Genomic DNA, 26,797 nt, shown 5'->3' on the forward strand with positions numbered 1-26,797 from the left:
TCTTTTAACCTTAGTGCTTAATATAGCCAATTATCTTTCCACCAACCATTTCATTTGTTTGGCTTCTTTTTGAAGTCCTCAGGGTCAACTTCAGGGTTAAAGTAAATCATTCTGGTAAATGTAGTATTTACCCCATATTGAACAAAGTGATTAATGAAATATAATAACTTAGAATATTCGCATACAGGTTTTGTTTTCCTTGATCATTAAGAGTTTGTCCTCAAAATAAACTGTTTCAACAATATTTTATTTGCATGTTAATAACGACATGTATGATGTTTTATGTACCAGATGTATATTTGTATAGACTACACCTAATATAGAATAGAATAGGCATTTTAATTTTATTGAATTTCACTGAATTCAATTATATTTTCTTTCATTCAAATTGAAATTGCAATTATGTCTGTATCCTGTTTACTACTTCAATACAAATTCAATTCTAATTCAATAATTTAATTGGAATTTATGAGGCATTCTCAATTAAATTCTGAATTGAGCCCAACCCTGGTATGTATGACCTCTGTAAGTTGGCTCCACTTATTGAATGAAAGAGGCACGATCATCAAAGATGAATTTTGTTTAAATTCATCAGAAAAGTTAGCTTATAACAGTGAACCTTTTTTTGTGGGATACACAAGGCAAGTATTGTGGCATACTTTGGTTAAACTATCCCCAATTCAATGGAATTGCAAATCTCTGCATGCACAGTGCATTCTTCCATCACATGTACAGCTGATTCTCAAGATATTGCACACTAATGAGATGCTTTTGAGCCCACTCTACATTTACATTTTAGTCATTTAGCAGACGCTCTTATCCAGAGCGACTTACAGTAGAGTGCATACATTTTATTACATTTTTACATACTGAGACAAGGATATCCCTACCGGCCAAACCCTCCCTAACCCGGACGACGCTATGCCAATTGTGCGTCACCCCACAGACCTCCCGGTTGCGGCTGGCTGCGACAGAGCCTGGGCGCGAACCCAGCCTAGCCTGGGTGCGAACCCAGAGACTCTGGTGGCGCAGCTAGCACTGCAGTGCAGTGCCCTAGACCACTGCGCCACCCGGGAGGTACTCTACTACACTGAGCCAAGGACTACATGCTTTCTGGTAAGTTTTGAGTGGGGTGAACATATTTTATATGGCATACATTCTTTTTAGTTAACTAGTAAATCGTAGCCTACAGCAAAGTGTGTTTAAATATTTTCTAACTTGTTAACAATTTCTGCTAGTTAGTTTTTGCTACCATGTGGGTTTTAGCTTGCTTGAGCCTGCTAACTGAGGAGTGTTAATTCACCTGTTTCCGTACATGTTTAATTTTAAAGCATTTATCTTACAAAAAAGTTGTTTAATCTAACTGCTTAACTATTTATCTGTACATGGAATTGTATATTTTTTTTACTATTTTTTTCCTAATCTTTACAGCAAAATCCCATGGGCACTATCTGATGTGTGGAGACGTTTCACTTCAGCTAATGTAGAAGGAAAAGCTGTGCACATTTGCAAATACTGTGCCAAATCATATGTGCAACAAAGATGCAGAATAATCTGGCCAAGTGCATAAAGTTCCCTCAGCACTCACAACAAGCAACCTCTGACAAAAGTCCATCTACTTCTATTCGAGGTGAAAATGATTAATCAGACAACTTATCGGTAGCAACAGCTCATGGTCCTCCTGGAATCAGAAGTTTTTTTGAATCAATGGAGGAATGTAGTCAGATAAATGCTGATGAATGTCTTGCTTGAGCTGTGTATGCAACTGGTTAACCTCTGATGCTCACAGGCAATGTGTATTCATGTTTGACAGTCTCCTGGAGGGGAAGGAGTCTCTCCAAGAAATGTCCATATCACAGTCTGTCGATATGGACAGCCCCATCAAGAGGATCCTCCTGGATGATGTATTTTGGGAGAGAGTGGTAAGCAGCCTGCAACTCCTGAAACCTATAGCAGTAGCCATTGCACTGATTGAGGGAGACAATGCCATCCTGTCTGATGTTCAGACTCTGCTTGCAGATGTAAGAGAAGAAATACGTACTGCCCTGCCCACTTCACTGTTGCTCTAAGCAGAGGAAACTGCAGTTCTGAAATACATCAAAAAGCGTGAAGACTTCTGCCTGAAGCCCATACACACCACAGTGTACTTGTTGGACCCCAAGTATGCTGGCAAGTGCATCCTGTCTGGTGCAGAGATCAACAAGGCCTATGGTGTCATCACTACTGTGTCTCGCCACCTTGGCCTGGATGAGGGCAAGGTTCTTGGCAGTCTGGCGAGGTACACTTCCAAGCAAGGGCTTTGGGATGGAGATGCAATATGGCAGTTGTGCCAACATATCTAGTGGAAGGGACTCTGTGGATCTGAGGCTCTTTCTCCTGTTTCCTCTATCATCCTCCAAATCCCACCAACATCAGCCGCCTCAGAGCGCAACTGGTCCTTGTTTAGGAACACACACACCAAAGCACGCAACAGGCTGACCAGTACAAGGGTTGAAGAATTGGTGGCCATCCGGGTAAATTTGAGGCTTTTTAGAGCCTGACAATGAGCCATCCTCAACAAGATTGTAAAGTGACAGCGAAGATGAGGCCTCAGAGTCTGATGTTCAAGAGGTGGACATTGAGGAGGTCCAGGGAGAAGACATGGAAGCTTGAGAGGAAGACAACCAAAGCTTTAGTTTCTAGACTATAATTTTATAGATGTATGTTGAAAACATTTTTGGGAGATGCGATGGATCATTGGGGATCATTCAATATTCCCTTTCTTTTGTTGTTCAGTGAAATCATCCCATGTAAAGAGTGAGCTCATTTAATTCAAGTTTAATTCGTAACTAAATTGTTTGTTTTATTTCTATTGGAAGGATTTAATCATTTGCCCTTATGTCTACTTATGATACGGTAAAAGGTTTATGTTTCTGTCTCCATATGGTATGGTAAATATATCCAACGCAAAAAACATCTACATTTAAATTGTATTATATTCATTTTCATATATTTCCGTTAATTCCCACGGAAAGTTTCCACCTCTGAATATTCCCCAAAATGTGCCACCCTACTCAAGTGTGAGAGAATGTATACCATAGACGTTTCTATTCCAAACCATAGCATGAAACCATAGAATCCAACCATAGTCTTGTGAATGTAACCAAGGTGTCTAGAGAACTAGATTCGTCTAGAGAAGAACTCCATGGAAGCTCAGTAGATTCCACCGCTCCTGTCGTTGTGGGTGGATGGTAGCTGTCTGTTTTTACGAGCATGTGCCCTGGAAGAAATTAGTTCCAATCCCCGTTGCAAATGAGATACGCACACAGCCCTGAACATGAAGGAATGGGAGGAACTGAAATGTCTGTCTCTCGTTTCCCCACCCTGGGACAACCTCAGATGCCTCTGTACGACCTGCCAATCCAAGCCTCCCTCTGCATTCCTTATTAAGAATGCATTATGCATGTGTGAGTGCATGTGCATGTGTATGTGTGTTTGTCTGTGTGTGCAGCAGACACACCTGAGGGTGTGTGTGCAGTGCAGCTGTCCCCATATTAATATACTGTTGCAGCTGACAAACTAATGTGCCATAGAGGTGTTATAGGATGTCACGCTGACACTGTATAACACTGACTCAGAGGCCTGGAAGGATACTTGCTGGGGTGTGTGTGTGTTTGCGTGTGTGTGCATGTGATTCTGACACCAGGCCACTGATCAGATAACTAATTGACCAGAGTCCAAACACCACAGCTATCAGAAAGGGTAAACAGGCTATGTCCGAAATCTCGCTTGTCTACTACTTACTTAAACTGCATATGTGTAGTTACTAATCATACTACGTACTACTTAGTACACACTGTTTAGTAGAGTATGCAGTATGCCACGGCCGCAACATACTACTTTTGGTGCGTTCAAGACAACTGGGAACTCTGAAACAAAACGAGCGCAAACTGGGAAAAATCGTGACGTCGGTGATCTTCAGGTCGGAGAAGTCGGAGCTCTAGGATGATGCCCAAGTTTCCAACTTATAACTCCAAGTTGGGTGACCGTTCAGAAATAAGAAGGAAGGGAAGCGCTGCTAAGGTACACAGTAGTAGATCTTTGTAGACAGAAGGTGCTCTTTGGTAAAAGGGGTGAATTGGTCATCAAAAAGAAAGGAGAACCAGGCCACTCTTCATATAATTAATGAAAATGCCTTTAGTTGTATAGCATGTTCAATGGAAACAAATATTTTAAAAACTATGATGTGTTTCGGCTGCATGGCCTTTGTCAGGGAGTATAAAGATGATAATACAATGTCTTCTTTTGAACAGCACTTTCCAATTAACCCTGAGTTGAAGAGGGAGTGGTTACAGAATTCATTGGACAGATGTCTTAACAAAATGCAAACCAAGGCTAGTAGAACCACTAGAAAAGACAAAGTGGTTCTAGCCTTGAATAGGATTGGACAAAGTGGTGAGAGTAGGAGAGCCATACATTTTATAGTACACTAGATCACAGCAACGGACCACGGCAGTCCAAACATAGCAGAGGGCAATAAAGCATTGGATGACTGTTCAATTAGATTTTTTCCAGTCAGAGCACGTTTTTTTCAGACTTCCCTGTTGTCTTGAACGCACCGTCAGATACGGCTTCGAAATGATCCGACAGTTGTGGAAAAAGTACCCAATTGTCATACTTGAGTAAAAGTAAAGATACCTTAATAGAAAATGACTCAAGGAAAAGTGAATGTCACCCAGTAAAATACTATTTGAGTAAAAGTCTGAAAATATTTGATTTAAAATATACTTAAGTATCAAAAGTATATTATATGTTAATTAAGCAAACCAGATGGTACAATTTTCTTGTTTTTTACATTTACGGATAGCCAGGGGCACATGCCAACACTCAGACATCATTTACAAACGAAGCGTTTGTGTTTTGTGAATCCTTCAGATCAGAGGCAGTGGGGATGACCAAGGATGTTCTCTTGATAAGTGCGTGAATTGGACCAGTTTCCTGTCCTGATAAGCATTTAAAATGTAACGAGTACTTTGGAGTGTCAGGGAAAATGTATGGAGTAAAAAGTACATTATTTTCTGTTGGAATGTAGTGAAGTAAAAGTTGTCAAAAATACAAATAGTAACGTACAGATACCCCAAAAAACTACTTAAGTAATACTTTGAAGTATTTTGACTTAAGTACTTTACACCACTGTGAACCGGAATGGATCGTCTGTAGCCTTACCCAGTGACCTTTCACTACAGCGAAGTGTTGTTGTTTTGGGCTAACGTTAGCTAAGTAGCTAGCATTTGGAAAGACGTAATTGGAGTAAACTGGAGTTAACTGTAGGCCTAAGCATGTATCAATTGAAGAGTCTCAACTGAAGCTTGAGAGGAATGCAGTGCTGCAGAGGGCTCGTAATGAGGACGACTGGTTACTACTCTGAACTGTATGTAGTGAGCTTTCTGGCGCCCAAAGCTGCAAACGCATCGCCCAAGGGTGTGCCATACATTGTGCAGGAGAAGTCCAGTGGCTACACGACTCCCAGAGTAGCTAGTCTTTTACAAGATTGTCAACAGACTCCATCTTCATCAACCATCTTCCTGACCACCTTTCTCTGATCAAGCACTGAACTGTCCCTTATTCTTTTTGGAGGATGCATGCACTCAAAGACTTGGCCTCTATTGGCTGACCTAGCCAACTATAGCTAAGCTACTCATGACGATGTATTTAGAGTTTGTTTGCTTTTGATGCGCTTTGAGATTGTTATGAAAAGCGCTATAGAAATGAAATCAATTACTATTATACCAAAGATAGTTTATTTAGTTTAGTGGAGCAAAAAGCTCTGATGAAGGCCAAGAGGCCAAAATGTAGCTTCAATAAAACACTGATAGTAGCAAGAGCAGCGTGCAGGTGTGAGTGGAATTGTTGAAGGTGTCTATCATAGTCCAAAACATATACGCATACACACAGCAGTGTTCTAGAATATTGCACTGTTGGCTTTGATACTTTTTGCCAGTGAGTAGAGGTCCTCCCTTCTCTTTATATTTAAGAACAACCCAACTTCCACCTCCCACTCTCTCAATCTCTCTCTCGCTCTATCGCTCTCTCGCTCCTTGCCTCTGAATGTTGTAGAGGTGATGGGAAGTATAGCGTCTCAGTGTCTCTGGACGCGCTCCGCTCTGAGTGCAGAGTGGAGAAGAAAAGGCCGCTGTCTGGAGCCTGGTCCTGGAGTTGGAGAGTGAGCTGAAAGGAGAGCATAGATCCTCAGTGTGAGGCGGCCTTAAAAGGGACCCTTTGTCCAGAGATGAAACGACTCCACAACTGGCAGATACTGTATAAATGGGCCGTAGCTCACTCATGATGACATTCCCACACTTTATGTAGATGTGAAGGTCGCTCTGTTTTTCTTAGAAAGATAGTGACTGGCCAGGCCGGGCTATTGGTGGTTATTGACGATTGTTGTGGCTGGATATAGATTTCCTTCCTGCCTGTGTGATATTTATTCAGATATTTATTGGTAACCCATGACTTGAGGTCACTAGCCTGTGGAATCTTAACTCAATAAAATAGATTTTGCTGCCAGTGGATTTGCAATAATACGATTGAATACTATTGGACTGTAGCCCTGAATAAATATCTATACCTCTGTTTCTTCACAGGAGAATCCACATATCTCGATGACCACGGACCCCCAGCTCCCCGTGTAAGACCATCACTACAGCACTCCTTCTTTTTCTTTTTCATTACTCTATCACTTCATCTTTCTCTCCCTCACACTTCCTCTGATCCCTCTCTTTCCACCCTATCCCTCTCCTTGTTTTCTTTTTTTCTTTCACACTCCTTTTTCTTTTCTCCATCTCTCTCTTATGTGCTGCCCTGTGTAATTGAGTGTGACAGTCCAGTCCATGCAAGATAAGGGTGAGGTTTATGTCTGGAGAAGCGGTGTGAACATACTCTAAATACAAAATACTGACAAACACACACACACACACAGACACACACACACACACACACAGACACACACACACACACACACACACACACACACACACACACACACACACACACACACACACACACACACACACACACACACACACACAGACACTGGGCCTTGTGTCTGGCCAGCTGCATCTGTCTGCCTCTATCTCACTTCTATCCCTCTGGCCCTCTCTATCTCTACCCCTTTCTATCAACCCTCATCCACACTTTCTTTGATCCCCTATTTCTACCCTTCTACTTATCACCCTTTTATCTATAGTGAACAAAAATATAAACGCAACGTGCAACAATTTCAAAGATTTTACTGAGTTACAGATCATATAAGGAAATCAGTCAATTCAAATAAATACATTAGGCACTACTCTGTGGATTTCACATGACTGGGCAGGGGCACAGCCACGTGGGAGCCAGGCCCACCCATTGGGGAACAAGGCTCAGCCAATCAGAATTTTAAAAAATCCCACAAAAGGGCTTTATCACAGACAGAAATACTCCTCAGTTTCATCAGACGACCTCTCAGGTGAAGAAGCCGGACGTGGAGGTCCTGGGCTGGCGTAGTTACACAGTGTCTGCGATTGTAAGGCCGGTTGGACGTACTTCCAAATTCTTTAAAACAGCGTTGGAGGCAGTTTATGATAGAGAAATAAACATTCAATTCTCTGACAACAGGTCTGGTGGACATTCCTGCAGTCATCATGCCAACTGCACACATATGTGACATTGTGTTGTGTGACAAAACTGCACATTTTATTTTTGCCAGCACAAGGTGCACCTGTGTAATGATCATGCTGTTTAATCTGCTTCTTGATATGCCACACCTGTCAGGTGGATGGATTCTCTTGGCAAAGAAGAAACGCTCACTAACAGGGAGGTAAACAAATTTGTGCCCAAAATTTGAAAGAAATAAGCTTTTTGTGCGTATGGAACATTTCTGGGATCTTTTATTTCAGCTCATGAAACAAGGGACCAACACTTTACATGTTGCATTTATATATTTGTTTAGTATATATCATTATCTCTTCTCTCTTAGATCCACCTCTCTTTCAGTCTCTTTTTTTCCCTGTCTCACATTCTCCCTTCTCTCTGTGGGTGAGACACATATTTCTGTGGCCTTCGTAAATGAAGTTGGCTAGCTAGCTTTGGCTACGTGTTCAGAGTTTATCTGACGTGTGTGCGCATGTGTTTGTTCACGTGTGTGTGCGCATGTGTCCGTGTGAGGAGTCTGGCCACGTGTCTCTTTGGAGCTGATCTGAAGGTCTGGCTGTCCTAATTAAGCCTGGTAACATCTGGCCAATGTTTATATGTTATTAAGTTGACTTGAAGAGGCCTGTTGAAGTGCATGCTATTAACCCAGGCTAACTTTGAGGTAAAGTACAAGCCAGAGTATTATCTGTCTGAACAGGGGCTGGTCTGAACTGTGGTGTAATGGTCTGAACTGTGGTGTAATGGTCTAAACTGTGGTGAAATGGTCTGAACTGTGGTGGAATGATCTGAAATGTGGTGGAAGGGTCTGAACTGTGGTAAGTAGCGCTGAGTTGGGCCAGGAGTTTTTCCTGACCCCTTCACCAAGATGAGCTATATGCGCACACTGACAGGAAAGACTGTTGATGAGAGACCTGGTGCCTGGCTCATACCAATCTTGTTTTTGTAATGCTAGGGTTCAACAGAGAGGATTTTGGTCATCTGGACAGGCTGACTGTTCTCCAAATGGCCAATAGTCAGCCAAAGGCAGCCAGGAACAGCTTGTTTACCACAGAACACAAACACTGTGTACTATTGATGGGTACACATTGTTTTATACGGATCAGATGAGTAAAGGAGGAGGGGTTGCAATTTATGTGAAATCCGAGTTTAACACCTCTGAAATTCTCTCCATTACCAAAGCCAAACATTTTGAATTGCTTGTGGTTAAAGTGAACATATATAAGGACTCCCACATCACTGTAGTCAGCTGCTACAGACCGCCCTCGGCTGCTACAGACCGCCCTCGGCTGCTACAGACCGCCCTCGGCTGCTACAGACCGCCCTCGGCTGCTACAGACCGCCCTCGGCTGCTACAGACCGCCCTCGGCTGCTACAGACCGCCCTCGGCTGCTACAGACCGCCCTCGGCTGCTACAGACCGCCATCGGCTGCTACAGACCGCCCTGGGCTGCTACAGACCGCCCTGGGCTGCTACAGACCGCCCTGGGCTGCTACAGACCGCCCTCGGCTGCTACAGACCGCCCTCGGCTGCTACAGACCGCCCTCGGCTTCGGGAGACGCACTTAACTCTCTTTCTGATGTCCTGCACAAATCACCTCTATTGGACATTGTTCTAACGAAGACCCCTCACAAATACACATGGACTGGGATATTCTGTAATGATGTCAGTGGTCACTGTGCAATTGCTTGTGTTAGAAATACAAACATGACCCAAGCCAAACCCCGTTATATTTTTAAAAGACATTTTAGACAGTTTGATGAGGAAGCGTTCTTACTTGATCTGTACCATAATATTGACAGAGTAAGTCTGATTCTCGATGTTGACACTGCCTGGGACTATTTTTATATGAAATTTGTGTCGATTTGTGATAAGCATGCCCCTGTGAAGAAATGTAGAATCAGTGGAAGGGACAATCCCTGGTTTTCAGATAACTTGGCAGAATTAATTAGAAAGAGAAATATCTCTTGGGCTCAAGATAGACATACAAATGCTCCTGTTGACTGGGCCTCCTTCAGAGCGCTAAGAAACAAATGCACAGGATTGATCAGGAAGTCCAAATCAGATGACTATTTAAATGCAGTCACAGAGAACCTAAATAACCCTACCAAGTTCTGGAAGCTAATCAAATCAGTGTCAGGTTCTAATGTAGTCTCTGGCCTTCCTGAACATTTAATGGTGGATTCTAATGAAGTGAAGGATAAAGCCAATATTGTAGGGGTTTTTAAACAAGCACTTCATACCTGCTGGTTCAGTTTTTGATAATGGTGGGGGCCAGGCCTCTAATGTCAGCTCTGTTACAGTCAACTATGATATAGGCTCTCATGTGAACCATTTTAACTTTGAGCCTGTTTCTTATACTGAGGTCTATAAAGCACTAAAGGCAATAGACACTAAAAAGTCTGCAGGTCCAGACAACCTGGACCCCTACCTCTTAAAGATAGCAGCTGGTATTATTACTGAACCTGTGGCTCACATTTTCAACTTGAGTCTCTTGACCAATTCCATACCCAGCATTTGGAAATCAGCTTATGTCCTCGCACTGCTAAAGAGTGGAGATCCCTCAGATGCTAATAACTATCATTCTGTCTCTAAACTCCCTATCCTGGCCAGTCTGAGTCCCTAGTGAACTCACAGTTCAAAAACTTGTTCATTGAAAAGAACATACTGAGCGGGGTTCAGTCTGCCTTTAGATCGGGGCACAGCACCACAACTGCAGCTATGGCAGTGGCAAACGGCATCATTAGTGCACTTGATAAAAAGCAACATTGTGCTGCTCTGTGGATTCATCAAAGGCCTTTGATTCGGTTGACCATGAATTCTTGCTACTGTAGCTAGACTTAGAAACATTGGTCTCAGTGAAGGGGCAGTAAATTGGTTTAGGAACTATCTTCTGACAGAACACAATGTGTGTATATACTGACAATCACAAGTTTAGCTTTCTTGAGATTAATAGAGGTGTGCCCCAGGGTTCCATTTCAGCTCCTGTGTTGTTCTCAATTTTTATTAATGATTTGGGAAATGGGATGCAACCAGCAAAGTTGCATCTATATGCAGATGATACAGTCATATATTCATGTCCACCTTCTCTGGTTCAGGCTGTTGAAGAGCTCCAGAGTGCTTTTCAGTCACTGCAGGCCTCCCTTTATGGTCTTGAATGTACAACAAACTAAATTCATGACCTTTACCATTTACATTTACATTTTAGTCATTTAGCAGACGCTCTTATCCAGAGCGACTTACAGTAGAGTGCATACATTTTTATTACATTTACATACTGAGACAAGGATATCCCTATCGGCCAAACCCTCCCTAACCCGGACGACGCTATGCCAATTGTGCGTCGCCCCACGGACCTCCCGGTTGCGGCCGGCTGCGACAGAGCCTGGGCGTGAACCCAGAGACTCTGGTGGCGCAGCTAGCACTGCGATGCAGTGCCCTAGACCACTGCGCCACCCGGGAGGCTGAGGTGATGTGTTTACCAGAGTTAGAACTCCGCCAGAGAACGTTAGCATTGTCACATCTGGTGGCTTATCCATTGAAGAAGTGTCATTTGGTTGGACGACAAGTTGTCTTTTAAAGTTCATGTGGATAATCTTGTGACAAAGCTGAAATTGAAATTGGATTTTGATTTTTCGTAATAAGGTTTGCTTCCCGCTTATGGCTAGAAAGAAGCTTGTTCAGGCCCCTTTTCTCTCTGTAATTGATTATGGTGACTTGTTGTATATGCATGCAACCTCCTCTGTCTTACAGAGACTGGACTCTGTTTATCATGCAGTCTCCTCTGTCTTACAGAGACTGGACTGTGTTTATCATGCAGCCTCCTCCGTCTTACAGAGACTGGACTCTGTTAATCATGCAGCCTCCTCCGTCTTACAGAGACTGGACTGTGTTTATCATGCAACCTCCTCTGTCTTACAGAGACTGGACTCTGTTTATCATGCAGCCTCCTCTGTCTTACAGAGACTGGACTCTGTTAATCATGCAACCTCCTCTGTCTTACAGAGACTGGACTCTGTTTATCATGCAGCCTCCTCTGTCTTGCAGAGACTGGACTCTGTTAATCATGCAGCCTCCTCTGTCTTACAGAGACTGGACTCTGTTAATCATGCAGCCTCCTCTGTCTTACAGAGACTGGACTCTGTTAATCATGCAGCCTCCTCCGTCTTACAGAGACTGGACTCTGTTAATCATGCAGCCTCCTCTGTCTTACAGAGACTGGACTCTGTTTATCATGCAGCCTCCTCTGTCTTACAGAGACTGGACTCTGTTAATCATGCAGCCTCCTCCGTCTTACAGAGACTGGACTCTGTTAATCATGCAGCCTCCTCCGTCTTACAGAGACTGGACTCTGTTAATCATGCAGCCTCCTCTGTCTTACAGAGACTGGACTCTGTTTATCATGCATCCTCCTCTGTCTTACAGAGACTGGACTCTGTTTATCATGCTGCCTCCTCCGTCTTACAGAGACTGGACTCTGTTTATCATGCAGCCTCCTCTGTCTTACAGAGACTGGACTCTGTTAATCATGCAGCCTCCTCCGTCTTACAGAGACTGGACTCTGTTTATCATGCAGCCTCCTCCGTCTTACAGAGACTGGACTCTGTTAATCATGCAGCCTCCTCTGTCTTACAGAGACTGGACTCTGTTAATCATGCAGCCTCCTCCGTCTTACAGAGACTGGACTGTGTTTATCATGCAGCCTCCTCTGTCTTACAGAGACTGGACTCTGTTAATCATGCAGCCTCCTCCATCTTACAGAGACTGGACTCTGTTTATCATGCAGCCTCCTCCGTCTTACAGAGACTGGACTCTGTTAATCATGCAGCCTCCTCCATCTTACAGAGACTGGACTCTGTTAATCATGCAGCCTCCTCTGTCTTACAGAGACTGGACTCTGTTAATCATGCAGCCTCCTCCATCTTACAGAGACTGGACTCTGTTTATCATGCAGCCTCCTCCGTCTTACAGAGACTGGACTGTGTTTATCATGCAGCCTCCTCCGTCTTACAGAGACTGGACTCTGTTAATCATGCAGCCTCCTCTGTCTTACAGAGACTGGACTGTGTTTATCATGCAGCCTCCTCCGTCTTACAGAGACTGGACTCTGTTAATCATGCAGCCTCCTCCGTCTTACAGAGACTGGACTGTGTTTATCATGCAGCCTCCTCCGTCTTACAGAGACTGGACTCTGTTTATCATGCAGCCTCCTCCGTCTTACAGAGACTGGACTCTGTTTATCATGCAGCCTCCTCCGTCTTACAGAGACTGGACTCTGTTTATCATGCAGCCTCCTCCGTCTTACAGAGACTGGACTCTGTTTATCATGCATCCTTGCACTTTATTACAAATGCCAAGTCACTCACCCATCATTGCACATTGTACCAAATGGTAGGTTGGACCTCACTTTATATGTGCAGAAATGTACATTTGTATGTGTTCATCTACAAAGCCCTTTTGGGTAAACTCCCTCTTTACCTCTGTAGTCTGGTCTCCTTCACCACCAGCAGTTACCATACCTGGTCTGCTAGGTGTTGCTACTTAAAGTCCCCAGGACATTCACAGTATTAGGCAAGACTGCCTTCTCTTCTTGTGCACCAGAGGCATGGAATAGTCTACAATCCATGCTTCCTCTAGATATGTTAGTGCCACTGATTGAATTTAAAATATTGATGGGAGACTCTGTTACAGAGGAGTGTAAATGCTTTTTTTAGGCTGGATCATGTTGTTGTATTGTAGTATGTTTTAATTCTGTAATGTATTGATTGTTGTATGTTTTAATTCTGTAATGTATTGATTGTTGTATGTTTTAATTCTGTAATGTATTGATTGTAGTATGTTTTAATTCTGTAATGTATTGATTGTAGTATGTTTTAATTCCGTAATGTATTGATTGTTGTATGTTTTAATTCTGTAATGTATTGATTGTAGTATGTTTTAATTCTGTAATGTATTGATTGTTGTATGTTTTAATTCTGTAATGTATTGATTGTTGTATGTTTTAATTCTGTAATGTATTGATTGTAGTATGTTTTAATTCTGTAATGTATTGATTGTTGTATGTTTTAATTCTGTAATGTATTGATTGTTGTATGTTTTAATTCTGTAATGTATTGATTGTTGTATGTTTTAATTCTGTAATGTATTGATTGTTGTATGTTTTAATTCTGTAATGTATTGATTGTTGTATGTTTTAATTCTGTAATGTATTGATTGTTGTATGTTTTAATTCTGTAATGTATTGATTGTTGCTGCCTTCTTAGCCAGGTCTCCCTTGAAAAAGAGACTCTGGGTCTCAATGGGCTTTTCCTGGTTAAATAAAGGTTTAATAAAAAATGTAATAACAGTAACACTGCAATTTGTTAACTCACTGATCAGTGTGTTTACAATGGAGAGAAATCACTGATAGTGCCTCTTTCCTCTCTCTATCAAGGTCCTGTTTTCAACATAGTTCAAAGCACTTTTAATTGGGCACTCATTTTGAACATAGGAGTTCAATAATTCAATACACTTCTAATTGGTTATTAACCCAACTCCTTGTTCAGCCTTTTTGGCGTCTTTTCTGTTGTCATTTCGCAGTAAGAAAAATGACATTGAAAATATGTTTTTTCCAGACTTTGATGTCAGGTGCATTTTGTAAAGCGCTGTGCTCTATGCTTAGTGGGTGACTTATAGGCTACTGTAAAGCGCTGTGCACTATGCTTAGTAGGTGACTTATAGGCTACTGTAAAGCGCTGTGCTCTATGCTTAGTTAGTGACTTATAGGCTACTGTAAAGCGCTGTGCTCTATGCTTAGTGGGTGACTTATAGGCTACTGTAAAGCGCTGTGCTCTATGCTTAGTGGGTGACTTATAGGCTACTGTAAAGCGCTGTGCTCTATGCTTAGTGGGTGACTTAAAGGCTACTGTAAAGCGCTGTGCTCTATGCTTAGTGGGTGACTTAAAGGCTACTGTAAAGCGCTGTGCTCTATGCTTAGTGGGTGACTTAAAGGCTACTGTAAAGCGCTGTGCTCTTGTGTAGGCTATACTGGCTGCCTGGCTGCTATTTGTGGTTTTCCCCCCTACTTTTCTTCCCTCCTTTCAGATCAAAGATTTGCCACAGCTAGCTACCATTAGCAACCACATCAGAGGGGTTGTACTGGGGTGGCTAAGCCCCTAGGGTTCCTTGCCCTCTCTGAGCTCATTCTAACAAACCCAGATGTTTTCTTTTCTTCATGCAAACACAGTAGATATGTTATCACTGCAGATATGTTATCACTGCAGATATGTTATCACTGCCATTAGAACGTGATAAGCTAAGAGGTCTGGTATTACTACAAAAACAGAGACATGGCAGGCCTGTTTAAGAGAAACACAATTGATGTGCGCTGACTCCCTGGAACCTAATGCCGTTCTGTGCTGTGAGAATTAATACAGAGTCGATTGTCTTATTGTTTCACACTTTCACAATTGTTTCAGTTCTTAGTTGGATCGAATTCCGCTGTCAGGATGTGCAAGAGGAATATTTCGTTTTTTCTAGCGCCAGATTGTTCTGGCCATAGGTTTTGATTGAATACAGCCCTATTTTCTGGACCTTTTTCTATTAAATAAACCCACTTTTGGTCTAGAACGACCTCATACAGTGTTGATGATGTTTTATCAGAGGGGAGTTAAGGGTGTAAACCATGTGACACGACACAGACAGACTCATGCCTATCAACACAAGTTGTGCAAACAAAGTTATCACAGGGGATTGTCATCATCCCACCCTCTTTCAAGCCCAGGCCAAACAACACACATATTTCTGTTTCCAACCGCTGCCAAAGCGTTTTATCCTCTGATGATTTCCTGTAACTCCAGTAATCTGGAAAAACAGGAAATACGTTGTTAATAAAGTGACGGCCTGTCCTCAAATTGATACGTGACAGGCCCTATTTTTACTGTGCTGCTGGGGCGAGGCAGGCAGGGATACAGTTCAGGATAGAGGAGCAAAATGAAGTGGTGTGTGTGGCCTTAACCGCTCTGGGTTTCCTCATACAACACACTGTGGACTGGGATACAGGAGTTGTAGGTCATGTAGGGGTAAACATGGAGAAAAACATACACATATACACGCACACACACACACACACACACACACACACACACACACACACACACACACACACACACACACACACACACACACACACACACACACACACACACACACACACACACACACACACACACACACACACACAAAGACACAGACATGTGGACCACTACACTAGAATGCCTGTCATGGGGTTTAGCACCATCTCCTAACCCGGAGTTGTACTGCAGTAGACATGTCTTCAGTGTCCCTGTCAGATGTGTAGAATTTCCCCCAAGGGGAATCTCAGCTACCATTCCAGACTGGGAATGCCGGCAGGAATTTCCCGCCGCTGAATTCTTCACTCTTTGTATTTGTAATAAAAAAGGCTTCATTGAAGTCATGACAGGGAAAAGGTTAGGAGCATCCCTAGCGACACCTTTCAGATGTTATTCAACTACTACTAGCTTTGTCCTTCTTTCAGTGATCCTTCTGCTATCAGATTAAATCGAGGGATGCGTTACAGTGACCAGTGTGTGTGTGTGTGTGTGTGTGTGTGTGTGTGTGTGTGTGTGTGTGTGTGTGTGTGTGTGTGTGTGTGTGTGTGTGTGTGTGTGTGTGTGTGTGTGTGTGTGTGTGTGTGTGTGTGTGTGTGTGTGTGTGTGTGTGTCTGTATGTGTGTGTGCCTGATAAAGCACTTCGTGTGGAGTTTATCTGCAGGATGGCAGGGCATCGGGGGTCGAGTGAGAACAGCCCCCTGGGAAAATAGACACAAAAGACAGGTCAGAGGTCAGAGAGGAAGGACAGAGTAAGAGTTAAGAGAAGGAGCAGTCCAATCCCTTTGGCAGTGTTCCCCTTTTTCACTTTCTTTTCTTCTTTCCTTTAGTCCTAACCATATTTGAATTCGTCCTCACTTACCTGGTGTCATGTTTCAGCTGTACCTACCATCATTCTTACCCTTATCTTAGCCTTATGTTACCTCCAGAAGGCAATAATCATGGCTTTTATTAGCTAATTGTTATTTGATGAGATAATTGTTGCTGCTCTCCATCTCCTCAGCAGTGTGTGTTCTATGTTGTTCTCCCATTCAGGTGCTGCCATTCCCCAGTCAGGTGGTGTATAATCGTGTGGGGAAGTGTGGCAGCAGGACGGTAGTCATCCTACTAAGGTTATTGGCAGAGAGACATCAGTTCAACCTGGTCTCCTCAGACATCCACAACAAGACACGCCTCACCAAACATGAACAGGTATGACACGCCTCACCAAACATGAACAGGTATGACACGCATTACCAAGCATGAACGGGTAAAGATGGAGAAGGGAGGGAGATAAGGAGGGAGATCGGTGGTGGTTGAGGGGGTGTGCTTTAAGGGTCAGAGATGGGAGGAGTGAGGAGCGTTGCCTTGTTGTATGATGACCGGAAGCAGGTCCCGATTACAGAATTGGCACGCAGGGGCACGTGCCCTGGGGCCCCCAACCTACAGGGGGCCCACAACCCCCTTTTTTTATGTTTGATAGCACATGATAGCAAAATGTGTGGAATTGCAGGAAATTAAGTTTAAAACTGCAAAATGTTCTCTCAGCCTCATGTCAAAATGTGTAGAATAGCAGGAAATGAGCTTTAAATCTGCAACATTTTATCTCAGCCTCATTGCAAAATGTGAACAAAAGCATGAAATGAGCTATAAAGCGGCAAATGTTTTCCCCTGCCCCATGGTAAAAACTGTAGAATTGCTGGAAATTAGCTTTAAAATTGCAACATTTAATCATGAAAAAATGTTTAGAATAGCATTATAAAATAGCAAATTTTTCTCTCTGCAACATGGCATTAGGACATCACTACCACAAGAAGTGGTAGTGATGTCCTAGTGCTATCACTTAAAGCTGTAACACAGCAAGCTACTGTATTGTCCTTCAGTCTTTCTAAGAACAGGCTGAAGGGCTGGGAAATGTATTTTTAGGATTTCCAAGAGCATCTTAAGGACATCAACACAGCATTTATAGAGGAAGTGCTGCGTGTGTTTCAAACCGCATCCCTCAGAAACATGTTGAAATGACAGGCTGTGTCATGGGAAATGCCAACACAAATTAAAACATTACTGAACGCTAGTCATTCTGCATGATCAAAAATAGGTATTTATTTCTCGCTCTGTCTTTCTCTCTCTGTCTCTGTATCTCTCTCTGTCTTTCTCTCTCTCTTGTCTTTCTCTCTCTCTTGTCTTTCTCTCTCTATCTCTCTCTCTCTCTTGTCTTTCTCTCTCTATCTCTCTCTCTCTCTGACTCTCTCTCCCTCTCGTCATCTTCCTTTATTCTAGCCCTTCTATAAATTACACTTCCTGCCGCCTAACACCAACTTAAGCAGACTCTCAGACTCTTCATAGAGGAAGAGAATAATGGTGTATTCCTGTGTCATAGTCTATGTGGTAATGTTTCATATTCTCATAGGCCTTTTTTATCAGTGTGAAAGTGTGCTGTAGAAATCTTTTTATGTTTGAATGGTCAGTAGATGCTAAATATTCATAACCATTACTGGATTTGAAGTAAATATTTAATTAAAGCTAATATTGAAACAGGTAGTTTAAACATTCATCAAGCCGGAACGCTTGGCTGTACTAGAATTATTAAGCCTCTGAGAGAGAGAGAGAGAGAGAGAGAGAGAGAGAGAGAGAGAGAGAGAGAGAGAGAGAGAGAGAGATAAAACACCTGTCAATGGTCCACTAACACGTCCTCTTAGAGTAGCTGTGTGTGTGTGTGTGTGTGTGTGTGTGTGTGTGTGTGTGTGTGTGTGTGTGTGTGTGTGTGTGTGTGTGTGTGTGTGTGTGTGTGTGTGTGTGTGTGTGTGTGTGTGTGTGTGTGTGTGTGTGTGTGTGTGTGTGTGTGTGTGTGTTGACTTATGCAGATCCAGATGCATGCTGTCTAAGTTTAGAGATGCTGGTCTCCTTAGCTCCAGTCTGGCTGGGGACTAGAGTGTTGGACCATTATCCTTTGGCTCAGCCAGTGGCCTGCTAATGCATTTGCCCAGAACCGAGTGTCCCAGCCAGGGTAGCCAAACAGGTTAAGGTCCCCTACCCTTTGGAGCCCTATGTACCCACATCTTATGGGACCTGTCTGTCTCTCTCTAAAGCCAGACTACAAGACCTGAGACAGAGAGATGGCTTTATTTTAGCTTGGTTAGAAATAGCAACACAGCTTTTCTGTGAGTTTCTCTGTGTTGCTGTGTGGTGCTATGTTCTCTCTATCACCAAATATGTTACACAGCAAACAAACGCAGCTCTGCCATGGACCCCATGTTCCTGAATACTAGCTACCACGGATATTAAAACATTGAAATGGTCCGTCCCGGCTTGGAGTAGCAGACTTTAAATAGGTGGAAGGTTTTAAGGGAGAAGTGAGGGGGGTGTGGAGGGGTGAGGTGGAGAGATTGAATGGAGAGGTGACGGGGGTGGGGGTGGGGTGTGTTGAGGGACATATATATTAGTATGTTTACACTAGCCCAGTCCCAGTGGTCTGCGGAGCCCAACCAGGAAGTGTATAAGGAACAGCCTTCAATCAGGAAGAGAGGGAGGGGGGCATCAAATAGTTCTGGAATCCCAGACTATCCTTCTCTTTGTCTTTCTTCCTCTCCCCTTTCTTCCTCTACTCACCTCCCTTCATGAATGAGAGGGGGGTTGTGTGTGTGTGTGTGCGTGTGTGTGTGTGTGTGTGTGTGTGTGTGTGTGTGTGTGTGTGTGTGTGTGTGTGTGTGTGTGTGTGTGTGTGTGTGTGTGTGTGTGTGTGTGTGTGTGTGTGTGTGTGTGTGTGTGTGTTTGGCCTTCCCTATACCCATTAAATCAACCAAAACATGTTTAGGGTGCAGGGAGAGGTGATGGGGTGTAGTGGGGGGTATAAGCTTTGGGCTAATTGGTCTGCAAGTCAGCAGAATGTAGCTTTTTCTGTATGGAGGGAGAGTGTGAGAGAGAGAGAGAGAGAGAGGAGGGGCTGTCAAATTCTCGTGTGACTGGGGCCTCAGATAGCCTGTCCAAACAGACTAGCAGTGTCATCACAGTTTCTCATTGATGTTTATGGAGCAGCAGCATTTCATTCCAAACACAGTGTCAAAATATGTCCCAAAAGATTTATAACTGTTGATTGTAGGCATATGAACCATAATGCTATCACACTAGATAACAAATGGCTATATAACAAGTCGCAATAGATATCAAGGCCTCCATGTTTTTCCGTCAGTTTATTGAGTAATGCTGGTGACCTCAGCCAAGGTTATGACAGGGTCAGCCTTCAGTATTTAGAGGGTTGTTAGCCACCCCAACTTCATTTCCCTGTCCCACCTGTCCCATCTCCACCCCCAGGGGTCAGGGCCAGGTGTGACCCCCACCATGGAGCTCACCTGGGGTACAGGTCCGAACCTGTCTCTTGATGCAGACCTGGGGAACCACCGAGGTGGAGAACATCCACCTAGGCTGGGATGATATGGAACACAAAACTGTAAATGATCATGTTTTACATATGATATGAACAGTACACAGTGTGAACATTTCATTGTTCCAATTGGTTTTCTCTGCTAGTCGTTTCACAGAAGGAAACCTGAGGACAGTGTTTTGGGTAGATGTCGTTTTCAGAAAGTCCTGGCTATCACCAGCACACTAGAACCAGATATACAGATGGGCTTTATCAACAGGGAGATCCACTGAGGGATAACATAACATGTGGTGTGGTTTAGCTGCTATCATTAATGTAATAATGGGAGATGAGGGGATTGGGGATCTCGCTCCAGCCTGTATGAAGTCAGGTTCTGACACAGTGGACAGGGGGTCTCCAACATGATGATGTTGTCAGGTTCTGACACAGTGGACAGGGGGTCTCCAACATGATGATGTTGTCAGGTTCTGACACAGTGGACAGGGGGTCTCCAACATGATGTTGTTGTCAGGTTCTGACACAGTGGACAGGGGGTCTCCAACATGATGTTGTTGTCAGGTTCTGACACAGTGGACAGGGGGTCTCCAACATGATGATGTTGTCAGGTTCTGACACAGTGGACAGGGGGTCTCCAACATGATGATGTTGTCAGGTTCTGACACAGTGGACAAGGGGTCTCCAACATGATGTTGTTGTCAGGTTCTGACACAGTGGACGGGGGTCTCCAACATGATGTTGTTGTCAGGTTCTGACACAGTGGACAGGGGGTCTCCAACATGATGATGTTGTCAGGTTCTGACACAGTGGACGGGGGTCTCCAACATGATGATGTTGTCAGGTTCTGACACAGTGGACAGGGGGTCTCCAACATGATGTTGTCAGGTTCTGACACAGTGGACAGGGGGTCTCCAACATGATGATGTTGTCAGGTTCTGACACAGTGGACAGGGGGTCTCCAACATGATGATGTTGTCAGGTTCTGACACAGTGGACAGGGGGTCTCCAACATGATGATGTTGTCAGGTTCTGACACAGTGGACGGGGGTCTCCAACATGATGATGTTGTCAGGTTCTGACACAGTGGACAGGGGGTCTCCAACATGATGATGTTGTCAGGTTCTGACACAGTGGACAGGGGGTCTCCAACATGATGTTGTTGTCAGGTTCTGACACAGTGGACAGGGGGTCTCCAACATGATGTTGTCAGGTTCTGACACAGTGGACAGGGGGTCTCCAACATGATGATGTTGTCAGGTTCTGACACAGTGGACAGGGGGTCTCCAACATGATGATGTTGTCAGGTTCTGACACAGTGGACAGGGGGTCTCCAACATGATGATGTTGTCAGGTTCTGACACAGTGGACAGGGGGTCTCCAACATGATGATGTTGTCAGGTTCTGACACAGTGGACAGGGGGTCTCCAACATGATGATGTTGTCAGGTTCTGACACAGTGGACAGGGGGTCTCCAACATGATGATGTTGTCAGGTTCTGACACAGTGGACAGGGGGTCTCCAACATGATGATGTTGTCAGGTTCTGACAGTGGACAGGGGGTCTCCAACATGATGATGTTGTCAGGTTCTGACACAGTGGACAGGGGGTCTCCAACATGATGATGTTGTCAGGTTCTGACACAGTGGACGGGGGTCTCCAACATGATGATGTTGTCAGGTTCTGACACAGTGGACAGGGGGTCTCCAACATGATGTTGTTGTCAGGTTCTGACACAGTGGACGGGGGTCTCCAACATGATGATGTTGTCAGGTTCTGACACAGTGGACAGGGGGTCTCCAACATGATGATGTTGTCAGGTTCTGACCCAGTGGACAGGGGGTCTCCAACATGATGATGTTGTCAGGTTCTGACCCAGTGGACAGGGGGTCTCCAACATGATGATGTTGTCAGGTTCTGACACAGTGGACGGGGGTCTCCACAACCTCTTAATCGATTTCTCTGCTGAAGCCAGAACATGTGAAATTAATGTGTCATTAATTACAGATATTCCATCATCGCCTGTTAAGGCACAAAAGGGTTTAGTGAAAATGGTTCTAAATGAACTTTATATTTGGTTCTGGTTCCATCCTGGGGAGACATAATGTCTTTGATACAAGTATAGACTAGTACAGTCATTTCTCTTGATGTGTGTCTTTCAGGTGGACCTTATGAGGAACATCAGCAACATCCCCCAGCCTTTCCTGTACACCAGACATGTCCACTTTCTCAACTTCACCCGGTAACTACAGCAGAGCACACCACGTATGACAACTGGCACCATCCATCCATCTATGAGGCTACGGTCTCAATGGCACACAGAACCACCTGAAACAGTGGAGTTTCACTGTTATAGCTATGACTGGACAATGTTTTAATCAGAACCACCTTGCTAGTTTACATTTTCAGAAAAGTCTTGACATTTGATTTAATGTACAAATCATTTGTAGACAGCAAATTGACCGCAATAAGCCCAAACATGGGGGGCCAAATAAAATCACCCGCGGCCCGCCAGTTGGGGAACCTTGGTGTAGAGGAGGGGGAGGAGACATGGATTGTGTGTGCCAATCAGAGGGTGAAGAAGTGATTGAGGTGCCTTTGAACAGGGTATTGTAGTAGGTGCCATGTTTCCCGGTTTGAGTCTGTCAAGAACTGCAACACTGTTGGGTTTTTCACGCTCAACAGTTTCCAGTGTATCAAGAATGGTCCACCACCCAATGGACATTCAGCCAACTTGACACAACTGTGGGAAGCATTGGAGTCACCATGGGCAAGCATCCCTGTGGAAAGTTTTCGATACCTTGCCCATTCCCCGACGAATTGAGGCTGTTCTCAGGGAAGAGGTGCAATGAATATTAGGAAGGTGTTCTTAATGTTTTGTACACTTAGTGTAAGTCATTTGCCCATCTCCTTATCAACTAGGCCCCAATAGTGCCCCACTGTGAAGAACTGTACAATGTACCCTGTACAAATATGTGTCCATCCATCTGTCCCTCTGTCTGTCAGGTTCAGGATAGAGCAGCCCGTCTACATCAACATCATACGGGACCCCATTAACCGTTTCCTCTCCAACTACTTCTTCCGACGTTTCGGGGACTGGAGGGGGGAGCAGAATCACCTCATCCGAACACCAGGGATGAAAGGTGACGAGAGATACCTGGTGAGACTGCTCCTTTATTGTAGAATCTCTCTTTCATATCTGGTCCAACAGCTCTTCTTCGTTCCGTTAGCAGCATCAGTGTGTTGGTTTGAATGATAATGGTCCAGGATATTAATGTAGTATGAGGATCATTCTGACCTCAACAGTAAATGACTGGATGACTGAATTACTAGATTGTACACAGTCCTTCCTTGTCTCCATCTGTTTCATCGTCAGGATGGTTGTGTAATGCTTCCATTATTCTCTGGCAATAAGGCACGTTATTGAAAAACGATTTAGAATAGATGGAACAATTATACATGAGATGTCTCATTCTCGAACATTCTACAAAAGGAAATTGATAAACAATTCAGTCTTAATTGGAAGGTTTCAGATGATATGGATTATATAGATTCACAATGTTTTTGACTCTGTATGGGTGCCTTAGTTTCAACTGATTTAGATGCTGGAACATCAAACACGTTTTCTTCTTACCATAATGACATATTTGAGAAAAAATGATCCGGTGAGGCTCAGCATATACTGTAGTAATAGTAATAATAAATCTGTGTTAGTTATAGCCCTACGGTATTGAATGTATGAAGTCCTGAAAGAGTTCCTTGTAACAGTTCTACAATAGAAATCCCAGGTCTACTCGTTGAAGACACAGGGTACATGGTGTGGCATGCAAAGGAAGAGTAACGAAGCTTTTGCCCCTTGTGGGCTGTTGTCATCCCTCCATTTCTCCATTCTCCCATTCCTCCATTGCTCTCAACCCGGAACTATCTAGAACTCAATGACAGACTTGACTGAGTTAGACCAAATCTGACGGTTAGTTAGAGACCGGAACTATCTAGAACTCAATACTCTGTGGTGATATTGGTCGTCTCAGGCTTTTCTAATGGCATTTACTGCTTTCGTTTTATTTTCCAACTATCATTTCTGTGATTTGTGTGTGTTTTATTGAGTGGAGGTCCCATTTAAGTAAGGTTCAAAAGGGAATTCGTGCAGTTTTTTTAGTGGTGGTCTTGATTGGTGTAATCTGTGTAGAGATGGAGTCAGCTAACATGCAATAGGAATGCCCCTTTCTGCTCCTCCAATCAAGCATGTTTGATGGTAGACACACACACATGCACGCACATACAGTACATACACAAACACACAGACATCCCGAGTTAGTTACATACCAACTGTGTTACATAATCAAAAAATATAGAACACACACACCAGTGCGTTGTCAGAGGCCCTCACAATAACCATAACACACTTTGAGCCAGCCACATTAGCAAACACACAGTGAAGTGAATGTCATTGTGGCTGAGTCTAACTGGGTAATTCAGCTTGGCTGTGTCCCAGGATTACTGGAGCATGTGCCTTATTAAAGTATATAGAGGGCCCCTCCTACAGTAAAGGGGAGCTGCTGCTGGCTCACCTGAGAGTGTCTGTCTCCCGCTCTGTGTCCCGCCGCTCTGTGTCCCGCCGTTCTGTGTCCCGCCGTTCAGTGTCCCGCCGTTCTGTGTCCCTCCGTTCTGTGTCCCGCCGTTCTGTGTCCCGCCGCTCTGTGTCCCGCCGTTCTGTGTCCCGCCGTTCTGTGTCCCGCCGCTCTGTGTCCCGCCGTTCTGTGTCCCGCCGCTCTGTGTCCCGCTCTGTGTCCCGCCGTTCAGTGTCCCGCCGTTCTTTTTACCGCCGCTCTGTGTCCCGCCGTTCTGTGTCCCGCCGCTCTGTGTCCCGCCGTTCTGTGTCCCGCCGTTCTGTGTCCCGCCGCTCTGTGTCCTGCTGTGTGTGTACAGTAGGTGTCAGTGAAAGAACACTGTCAGTTTCTCGCCCAGGTCTCGGCCCTAATGCATGAGTTATTGAGACATTCCTGTGGTAGACTTCTTACATTTTCCATCAGCCCCACTCCCTCTTTACTCACAAACAAACACGGATGGACACAGTCATGTGAACACGCACACAAACACATGCTTTTGTCGTACGCTATTTGGCTATGAATCATATGTGTACTGTAGCTGTAAGAGTGACCAGTGAACGAGACTGATAGTGGTGTTGTCTTCTGACCAGGTCTGTCTGACTGATCAGCCTACTGCCAGAGCAGCTCAGTCCCAGACACACAGACACAGGGCCAGAGCAGCTCAGTCCCAGACACACAAACACACTGCCAGAGCAGCTCAGTCCCAGACACACAGACACACTGCCAGAGCAGCTCAGTCCCAGACACACAGACACAGGGCCAGAGCAGCTCAGTCCCAGACACACAAACACAGTGCCAGAGCAGCTCAGTCCCAGACACACAGACACACTGCCAGAGCAGCTCAGTCCCAGACACACAGACACACTGCCAGAGCAGCTCAGTCCCAGACACACAGACACAGTGCCAGAGCAGCTCAGTCCCAGACACACAGACACACTGCCAGAGCAGCTCAGTCCCAGACACACAGACACAGTGTGGAGCTCAGTCCCAGACACACAGACACAGTGTGGAGCTCAGTTCCAGACACACAGACACACTGCCAGAGCAGCTCAGTCCCAGACACACAGACACAGTGCCAGAGCAGCTCAGTCCCAGACACACAGACACAGTGTGGAGCTCAGTCCCAGACACACAAACACACTGCCAAAACAGCTCAGTCCCAGACACACAGACACACTGCCAGAGCAGCTCAGTCCCAGACACACAGACACACTGCCAGAGCAGCTCAGTCCCAGACACACAGACACACTGCCAGAGCAGCTCAGTCCCAGACACACAGACACAGTGTGGAGCTCAGTCCCATACACACAGACACAGTGTCAAAACAGCTCAGTCCCAGACACACAGACACAGTGTCAAAACAGCTCAGTCCCAGACACACAGACACACTGCCAGAGCAGCTCAGTCCCAGACACACAGACACAGTGCCAGAACAGCTCAGTCCCAGACACACAGACACAGTGTCAAAACAGCTCAGTCCCAGACACACAGACACACTGCCAGAGCAGCTCAGTCCCAGACACACAGACACAGTGTGGAGCTCAGTCCCAGACACACAGACACAGTGTCAAAACAGCTCAGTCCCAGACACACAGACACACTGCCAGAGCAGCTCAGTCCCAGACACACAGACACAGTGCCAAAACAGCTCAGTCCCAGACACACAGACACAGTGCCAAAACAGCTCAGTCACAGACACACTGCCAGAGCAGCTCAGTCCCAGACACACAAACACACTGCCAGAGCAGCTCAGTCCCAGACACACAAACACACTGCCAGAGCAGCTCACACACAGACACAGGGCCAGAGCAGCTCAGTCCCAGACACACAGACACACTGCCAGAGCAGCTCAGTCCCAGACGCACAGACACAGGGCCAGAGCAGCTCAGTCCCAGACACACAAACACACTGCCAGAGCAGCTCAGTCCCAGACACACAAACACACTGCCAGAGCAGCTCAGTCCCAGACACACAGACACACTGCCAGAGCAGCTCAGTCCCAGACACACAGACACAGGGCCAGAGCAGCTCAGTCCCAGACACACAGACACACTGCC

General features: G+C 44.8%; 1 protein-coding gene across 1 annotated transcript in view; it reads left to right on the plus strand.

Moving 5' to 3' along the window:
- The window catches only part of LOC129825301 (uronyl 2-sulfotransferase-like), a 122,422-nt gene that overhangs the window by 82,341 nt on the left and 13,284 nt on the right, over window positions 1-26,797 (plus strand). Inside the window, exons 2-5 of the mRNA XM_055885299.1 lie at window positions 6,624-6,667; window positions 16,812-16,967; window positions 22,293-22,372; window positions 23,137-23,290. Of these exons, the coding sequence (XP_055741274.1) occupies window positions 6,624-6,667; window positions 16,812-16,967; window positions 22,293-22,372; window positions 23,137-23,290 (434 nt within the window). The remainder of the gene's footprint in view (window positions 1-6,623; window positions 6,668-16,811; window positions 16,968-22,292; window positions 22,373-23,136; window positions 23,291-26,797) is intronic.

Source organism: Salvelinus fontinalis, chromosome 27, assembly GCF_029448725.1.
Source record: "Salvelinus fontinalis isolate EN_2023a chromosome 27, ASM2944872v1, whole genome shotgun sequence".
In the NCBI taxonomy this organism is placed as follows: domain Eukaryota; kingdom Metazoa; phylum Chordata; class Actinopteri; order Salmoniformes; family Salmonidae; genus Salvelinus; species Salvelinus fontinalis.